This window comes from Bison bison, unplaced genomic scaffold, assembly GCF_000754665.1.
Source record: "Bison bison bison isolate TAMUID 2011002044 unplaced genomic scaffold, Bison_UMD1.0 scf7180017864334, whole genome shotgun sequence".
In the NCBI taxonomy this organism is placed as follows: Eukaryota; Metazoa; Chordata; class Mammalia; order Artiodactyla; family Bovidae; genus Bison; species Bison bison.
This window is the reverse complement of record NW_011494906.1, coordinates 67318-76366: the sequence shown is the minus strand read 5'-3', so window position 1 is coordinate 76366 and position 9049 is coordinate 67318. Positions and strand designations below refer to the sequence as shown.

The following is a 9049-nucleotide window of genomic DNA, read 5'->3' as shown; positions in this document are numbered from 1 at the left end:
ACTGTATAGAGCTCCTCCATCTTTGGCTGCAAAGAATATAATCAATCTGATTTCAGTGTTGACCATCTGGTGATATCCATGTATAGAGTCTTCTCTTGTGTTGTTGGAAGAGGGTGCTTGTTATGACCAGTGCATTTTCTTGGCAAAACTCTATTAGTCTTTGCCCTGCTTCATTCCGTATTCCAAGGCCAAATTGGCCTGTTACTTCAGGTATTTCTTGACTTCCTACTTTTGCATTCCAGTTTCCTATAATGAAAAGGACATCTTTTTTGGATGTTAGTTCTAAAAGTCTTGTAGGTCTTCATAGAACCGTTCAACTTCAGCTTCTTCAGCGTTTGCCTTGGAAACGAACAGAGTTCATTCTGTCCTTTTTAAGATTGCATCCAAGTACTGCATTTCGGACTCTTTTGTTGACCATGATGGCTACTCCATTTCTTCTGAGGGATTCCTGCCTGCATTAGTAGATATAATGGTCATCTGAGTTAAATTCACCCATTCCAGTCCATTTCAGTTCGCTGATTCCTAGAATGTCAACATTCACTCTTGCCATCTCTTGTTTGACTACTTCCAATTTGCCTTGATTCATGGACCTGACATTCCAGGTTCCTATGCAATATTGCTCTTTACAGCATCGGACCTTGCTTCTATCACCAGTCACATCCACAGCTAGGTATTCTTTTTGCTTTGGCTCCATCCCTTCATTCTTTCTGGGGTTATTTCTCCACTGATCCCCAGTAGCATATTGGGCACCTACTGACCTGGGGAGTTTCTATATAGTACGTTGAAAAGTACAGTAGTGAAGAATAACAGCTGGCATCCAGGGGCTGGTGTCACATGAACAAGAAAGAAGAGTTACTGACTGGAGGAGGGAGAGGAGGTAGAGATGGAGGAACTGAAGGATCGTCAGCAATAGGAGATGGAGGGCACGCTTCAATGTCACTCAGTCCTGACTTTGCTGGGACACAAGTTGGCATCTTTGAAAGTTCAAAACTTGAATGTTTGTATGTCAGGGGCTAACTGTGTACATCACTTCATGGGAAATACATGGGGAAACAGTGGAAACAGTGTCAGACTTTATTTTTTCGGGCTCCAAAATCACTGCAGATGGTGATTGCAGCCATGAAATTAAAAGACACTTACTCCTTGGAAGGAAAGTTATGACCAACCTAGATACCATATTCAAAAGCAGAGACATTACATTGCCAACAAGGGTCCAGATGTCTAGTCAAGGCTATGATTTTTCCAGTGGTCATGTATGGATGTGAGAGTTGGACTGTGAAGAAAGCTGAGTACCAAAGAATTGATGCTTTTGAACTGTGGTGTTGGAGAAGACTCTTGAGAGTCCCTTGGACTGCAAGGAGATCCAACCAGTCCATTCTAAAGGAGATCAGCCCTGGTTGTACTTTGATAGGAATGATGCTAAAGCTGAAACTCCAGTACTTTGGCCACCTCATGCGAAGAGCTGACTCATTGGAAAAGACTCTGATGCTGGGAGGGGTTGGGGGAAGGAGGAGAAGGGGACAACTGAGGATGAGATGGCTGGATGGCATCACGGAGTCGATGGACATGAGTTTGAGTGAACCCCGGGAGTTGGTGATTGACAGGGAGGCCTGCGGAGCTGCGATTCATGGGGTTGGCAAGAGTCGGACACGACTGAGTGACTGAAATGAACTGAACTGAATTGTGTACAACAGAATCCCTAAAAAAGATCACATATTGACATCACCAGGTATTTCTGGAAGTGGGTGAAAGAGAGAGAGAGCTGAGGTCCCTCCTTAACCACAATGAAAATCAGAAGATTTGGGGGTCTGAAAACAGAAGCACATGTGAGGGTGTGGGTATCATACCTCCAAAAAGGAATTGTGAGGCCATAAATATGCGAAATGGAGACTCGTGGCCTTCCCATCCCCTCTGCTCCCAGTACTTTACCCTTTAAATAAGAGTCAGGAAAACTCTTCCAGGGAATCGCACTGGCCCAAGTGGAAACATGAAAGGTACCAATATGAGGGTTCCCAGTCTACTCTGAAGTGAACCTCAAAGTCAACAAGCCACTGCCCTCTGAGCTCACTCCTCAACCCCCCTATTCTTAATCATGAGCCCACAATCCAGATGTACCAGACATATAGCTGCTGCTGCTGCTACTGCTAAGTCACTTAGTCATGTCCGACTCTGTGCAACCCCATAGACGGCAGCCCACCAGGCTTCCCCGTCCCTGGGATTCTCCAGGCAAGAACACTGGAGGGGGTTGCCATTTCCTTCTCCAAGGCATGAAAGTGAAAATGAAACTGAAGTCACAGTCATGTCCAACACTTTGCGACCCTATGGACTGCAGCCTAGCCAGCTGTTCCATTCATCAGGTTTTGCAGGCAAGAGTACTGGAGTAGGGTGCCGTTGTCTTCTCCAAGACATCTAGCAGGACCTCTGAAATGGAAGACAGAGAGCAAAACAAAAAGGAAACAGCAACCTGGAGAAAGAAAAGAAAACATATTTTTAAAAACTGTCTTTAGAGAATAGAATGTTTACAGTAAAGTAGAGGGATTTCCTGGTGGCTGAGTGGTGAAGAATCCACCTGGCAATTCAGGATCCCCAGGTTGGGAAAATCCCCTGCAGAAGGCACTCCACGATTCTTCTCCCACGGACAGAGGCACTGGTGGGCTATAGCCCATGGGGCAGCAAAAGAATCAAATATGACTTAGAGACTAAACAACAACAACAATAAAGAAGAACACAGTGCTATTAAAAATAACGGAATGTTGAGAGAAAAAAAGCAATTCTCAAAAAGTAAAAATATGATGCAAATTACAAACTCAATAGACATTTTAGAGATAAAGTTGGGAAATCTCTCACAAAGAACAGCAGAAAAGATGAAGCTATAGAAAACAGCTTCCAAAGGTAAAAATGAAGGAAAACCCAGTCAGTATAACATTTGAATAATAAACTTTCCAGAAAGAGGGACTAGAGGAAACTCAGAGGCGGGGAAGCAAGAGTGAACTAACTCATGAAAATTTACTAGGACCAAAGGATATATGTTTTCAGATTGAAATGGTGCTTTGAGGATAAAAGCAGACCTATGTCAAGGTACATTAGTGTGAGATTTTAGAACACTGGGTAAAGACAAGACATTACATCTTCTAGAGCAGGAGAGAAAAACAGGAAACCGAGAAAAGATCAGGAATCAGAATTACTTTAGCTTTCATCATAGCAATGCTGGAAGCAAGAAGACAGTGGAAGAATGCCTTCAAAATCTTGAAGTAAAACAATTTCTAACCTAGAATTATATACCTATGTGATTAGTTGCTCAGTCGTGTCCAACTCTTTGTGACCCTATGGACGATAGCCCACCAGGCTCCTCTGTCCATGGAGAATCTCCAAGCAAGAATACTAGAGTGGGTTGCCAGGCCCTCCTCCTCCAGGGCATCTTCCCAACCCAGAGTTTGAACCCAGGTTTCCCACATTGCAGGCAGATTTTTTCCTGTCTGAGCCACCAGGGAAGCCCAAGAATACTGCAGTAGATAGTCTATCCCTTTTCCAGGGGATCTTCCTAACCCAGGAATCAAACCAGGGTCTCCTGCAATTCAGGAGGATTCTTTACCAGTTGATCTACCAAAGAAGCCCTGGAATTCTATACCTATACACACTATTAAATCAAGTGGGAGGGTAAATTGAAAAATAATTCAGACATGCAGGATATCAAACAAATTCTTCCATTCATCCTTTTTTAGGAAGCTGCTGAAGGAGTTTCCACCACAAGAACTGTGTAAACCAAGACAGGGCTTCCCAGGTGACTCATTGGTGAAGCATCCACCTGCCAAAGCAGAAGACATGGGTTTGGTCCCTGGATTGGGAAGATCCTCTAGAGAAGGAAATGGAACCCCCTCCAGTATTCTTGCTGGGAAGTCCCATGGGCAGAGGAGTCTGGAGGGCTAAAGTCCAAGGTGTCAGAAAAGAGTCAGACACAATTTAGCTATTGAACACTAACAACAAACCAAGAAAGAGGACATGAGATATGGAAGATGGTGCTCTGGTGCAAGAGACAAGAGAGGGAAATCTTTCTAGAATAACAGCAAGAGGAACTCCCAGAACAATAACTGTACCCAGTGTAAAGAGTAACTGGTAGGCAGAAAAATAGCCCCCAAAGATGTCTAGGTCTTAGTTCCATGATATGTCCTCATTCCTAATATTGGTAAATACATTATGCTACATGGAGAGAGAGAATTAAGATTGCACATAGAATTAAGGTTGCTAATCAGTTTACCTTAGAGTAGGAAGATTATTCTGGATTTCCAGGTAAGCCCAATGTAATCACAAAGTTTCTGATGGAAGGGGGAAGGAGTAGAGTCAGCATAGTGATGCAATTGAGAGAGACTCAACCAGCCATTTCTAACTTTGAAGACGAAAGGGAGCCACAAGCCAAGAAATGCAGGCAGCCTCTTGAAGCTGGAAAAGACTAGAAAACAGGTTGTCTGTGAGAGCCTCTATAAAATAACACAGCCTTGCTGACACCTAGATTCTACCCCGTGAGACCTGTTTCAGACTTCTGACCTCCAGAACTATAAGACCATACATTTGTGTTGTGTTAAGCCACTGAATTTCTGGCCATTTGTTACAGCAGCCACAGGAACTCATACAACAACCAATTCAAGTTTGAGCCTGGCATGTAGAGCTAACTGTTGTCACCATTATCCTATATATCTTAAGGCAACTTCTGGGGCATGTGGCCTACCTGAGTGAGAGAAGCAGCAGAGAAATAAGAAACTAAGAAACCATGGAGCTAGGGACACACTGAGGACCCACCTGGTCACTGCAGGAGACCCCATAGTACAGCTCATTAACAAAATGGTCACAGTTGTTGCTGATCAGACTGTAGCAGAACTCCTGGCCCACCAACTCCTCCGCCCACTGGACGATTTTGCTGGGAGGGAATGGGTTGTACTTGTCACCATGCTTGTTGTTGACCCTGTACAAATCTCTCCCAGCCACGTCACACAGCCGCTCCTTCTTTACTATGGCCCTGTCGGCCACTGAAGACATGATACTGGACCCACCAGCTCCCGAGATTCCGCCTGTGGATTCAGGATGAGGAACACGATTGGTCCTGGGCTGGCCCCCAGCCCAGCACCCACCACATCCAAAAGGGGATGAGCAGATGAGTCAGGGTCAGAGCTGTGTGGCTTTGGATAAGACCCTTGTGGTCTCTGGTCCCTGGTCTCCTTATCTGAAATGAGGAATGAAGTTCCATAATTTGTTGGGATTTTTTTAACCTACAGCAGCTGGCCTTGCACACCCTGTGACACCCCAGTGGCCCTCTTGATTGTGCAAATACAGGCTCTGAGCACACCCACCTCCCTGGGAGAATAGAGTGTGAATTTGTTGTGATCCTGCCAAGACTCCACTTCCCTGACACACACAAAGCTGATTACTGCACAAAACGTGGATGGATTTGGGGAACAGATCCATTCTTGATGTGTAGAGGTATCTCGTGGCTTTAATTTGTATTTCCCTAGCAGCTAAAGATGTTGAGCATCTTTTCATGTGCTAATTTTCCATCTGTGTGTTCTCTCAGAAGTGCTGTCCCCTTCTCTACTTCCTGAAATTTTGTAAAATTTGTAAAAATTTTGTAAATTTTGTAAAATTTTGTAAATTTCTACTTCCTGAAATTTTGTAAAATTTTGTAAAAATTGGGACTGTTTCCTTAAACTGTTCATGAAATTTGCTGGGGAAGCTATCTAGACCTGGATATTTCCTTTGGAAGATTTTTTAATTAAAAAAACACTGATGTATAGAACAGTCTTATGGACTCTATGGGAGAGGGAGAGGGTGGGAAGATTTGGGAGAATGGCATTGAAACATATAAAATATCATGTATGAAACGAGATGCCAGTCCAGGTTCGATGCACGATACTGGATGCTTGGGGCTAGTGCACTGGGATGACCCAGAGGGATGGTATGGGGAGGGAGGAGGGAGGAGGGTTCAGGATGGGGAACACATGTATACCTGTGGCGGATTCATTTTGATATTTGGCAAAACTAATACAATTATGTAAAGTTTAAAAATAAAATAAAATTTAAAAAAAATTCAATTCCTTTAATAGGACATAGAAATAGACTGTGTATCTATTTTATCTTGGGTTGCTTTTGATAGTTTCTGTTTTTCAAGAAATTGGTCCATTTAATGCAGATTCCATATATATACATGACTATGCAATATTTGTTTTGCTCTTTCTGACTACTTTACTCTGTAAAACAGATTCTAGGTTCATCCACCTCACTACAACAGATTCAAATTCATTCCTTTTTATGGCTGATTAATATTCCATTGTACTGATGTACGCTATCTTCTTTATCCATTCATCTATCGATGAATATCTAGGTTGCTTCCATGTCCTGGCTATTATAAATAGTGCTGCAACGCACACTGGGGTACATGTGTCTTTTTGAATTGTGGTTTTCTCAGAGCATATGCCCAGTAGTGGGGTTGTTGGTCATATGGTAATTTTATTCCTAATTTGTTAAGGAATCTTCATACCGTTCTCCATAGTGGCTGTACCAATCTACATTTAATCTTAGTCATCAAATGTAATACATACACTCAGTGCATAAGATTTTCTTATCTTTTCAATGTCTGTGGGGTCTTTAGTGAAAATCCTTCTTTCATTTCTGATGATGGTAATTTGAATCTTTTCCCCTTTTTTTCTTCGTCAGTCTCACTAGAGTTTTACCAATTTAATGGTATTTTCAGAAAAACAGCTTTGACCCTATTGATTTTCTCTACTGGTTCCTGTTTCCAACTTTATAGATGTCTGCCCTTATCTTTTCTATTTCCTTCTTTTTACTTGCTTTGGTTTATTTTGCTCTCTTTTTCTAATTTCTTCAGTTGAAAGCTCAGAGTACTGATTTTAAACTTTTCTTCTTTTCTACTATAAGCATTTAAGATAATACATTTTTTCTCAGCACTTTATCTATAGCACACAAATTTTGATATTTTGTGTTTGCTTTTTTGTTCATTTTACAATGTTTGCTAACATCCATTGAGACTTCCTGCCTGAGGAGTCTGGCAGGCTATAGGTCATGGGATCATAAAGAGTCGGACATGACTGAGAGTCAGACAGGACTGACATTTAGACAGAAAATCCTTCCTTGCTTTCAGGGACCAGATGGACCACGTTCTTGTCTAATAGCCACTTTGAAAACATCTCAGCCAGATCTCCAGGTAGAGCATTTGGCCTGCCTGCTCTAGAAAAACCAGATGTACATGAACCTAAGCCATCACAGAGAGTGGCTTCTTTGGGGAGAAGGGGTGATGCTTAGTCTTCATCATGTGATGGGCAACCAGGACGGTGCAAGCACTTGTCTTGGGCACCAGCCCCCACCCCTGCTGAGACATAGGAAAGGAGGGAGGGTCCTGGGACTGTGTTGGCTGAGTCCGTGTTCACTCAGGTGTACCTTCACATGCCCGGGGCTGTGCGGATGTGTTTCTGCACGTGTGTACTCAAGACACAGCATGCACAGCATTTTCCCAACATGTCCCAGCACCAGGCCCACCCAGAGCAATGCTGGGCAGTCAGTCTGTGGACAGACCCCCAAGCCCACCACCCTGTGCTCATGGTGTCCATGGCCTCCTTCAGCCCGATCTTTAGGTCCCCTCCTGCCCTCAGGATGCCCGTCTCTCATACCTGATGTCTTGAGAGATGCAAGTTGGAGAGATCTTAATGTGACCCAACGTGCAGTTCAGGGACCAGAACCTTGTGGGATCACACAGCAGTCAGCAATGGGGTGGACACCTGCCACGTGGCCCTTCCACCCACACAACCTGACAAGAAGCATCATCCCATTGTGGAGGCACAGGAACCAGGGTTCCCAGAGGGTGATGCCCTGCTTAAGGTCACTTGTGCCAAGAGCCCAAGCCGGGCCTTTGTCTACATCACCCACTAGGCACCCCACAGTCCTGCCTGATTCCCTTTCCTCACCCCATTCCTCATGGTCTGTGTTCCACCCCAGGGCACCCCAGCTGCAAAAACGGATCATTTTTCTGTTCCCGCTACATTCCTGATCTGGGGAATGATGTTCCCTGTTCCAACCCCTCTTCCAGGTTTCCTAGTCCCCAGAGAGGGCCATCCGAAGTCCTCCAGCTCCCTTACACATCCTTTCCTTCTTCCCCACACTCACACCCACCCCTGCCACCTGCATCCAACCACAAAGTCCAGTCAGTGGCCACCCTGGAAGTTTATCCTGAATTCACTGCCTTGCCCATCTCCCATCCACTGACTTGGTCCAGGCCAGCCCCTACCCTGCCTCTGTGACCCCCTCTACCCTCTGACTGCCCCCAAGACCTCCTATCTCCATCATTCAATCCCCAAATGTCCCCAGTTGTCTAAGACCACAGCTGGGATGGTAACAACAGCTAACAACAGCTAACAACAGCTAACAATAGCAGATACTAACAAAGGCAGTCAGCTGTGTCTCTACTTAGAAAGGAAATGGACAGGATGAAGGTGCAGAGCACCACAGAGCAAAGCCACACAGGCCCGCCCTTCTGAGAAATATGATACCTTTTCCAGGAATTGACTGAGTTTCAGTAACTTGGGGGCTCTCTACATATCCACAAGCCTGCTTTGCATCCTCCTCCCATTCCCAGTGAGTCAATCGCCCCTGATTTTCCATCGAGATGCTGTCTGATTGTTGGAGAACTGGTTCCTGTCTGTTTGTAGCCTTGAAATAAGTTGGTTTTCACCCAGATGAGAAGCAAGTGAGTGCATCCCATATGTTGACTGGATAGTCAGTAGCCATCCCTCCCCATGATGCACGTATATACCACATTCACCTTCTCCCAGGCTCACAATCCTGCTGTTAATCAGGCAGCAGGCAACCCTCCAGCTCCAGTTGATGCACCGTGAGTAGTCTGAAGCTGCTCTGGAAGCCCCTTTCTCTTTGCCCACGATTGGTTTGGAAGGGGAAGCATGACTCAGTTCTGGCCAGTGAAGAGGAAGAGCAGGCCAGCCAGGGGGTTATAGGAAAGATGTATTCCCTGGAGGAAAAGAAAAAAAAAAAA

At 44.6% G+C, this 9049-nt stretch overlaps 1 protein-coding gene across 1 annotated transcript in view; it reads right to left on the bottom strand.

Annotated features, from left to right (window-relative positions):
* Positions 1 to 9049, bottom strand: part of LOC104998717 (HRAS-like suppressor 3) — a 50860-nt gene that overhangs the window by 3746 nt on the left and 38065 nt on the right. The window contains exon 2 of the mRNA XM_010854050.1: positions 4795 to 5063. Within this exon, the coding sequence (XP_010852352.1) occupies positions 4795 to 5063 (269 nt within the window). The remainder of the gene's footprint in view (positions 1 to 4794; positions 5064 to 9049) is intronic.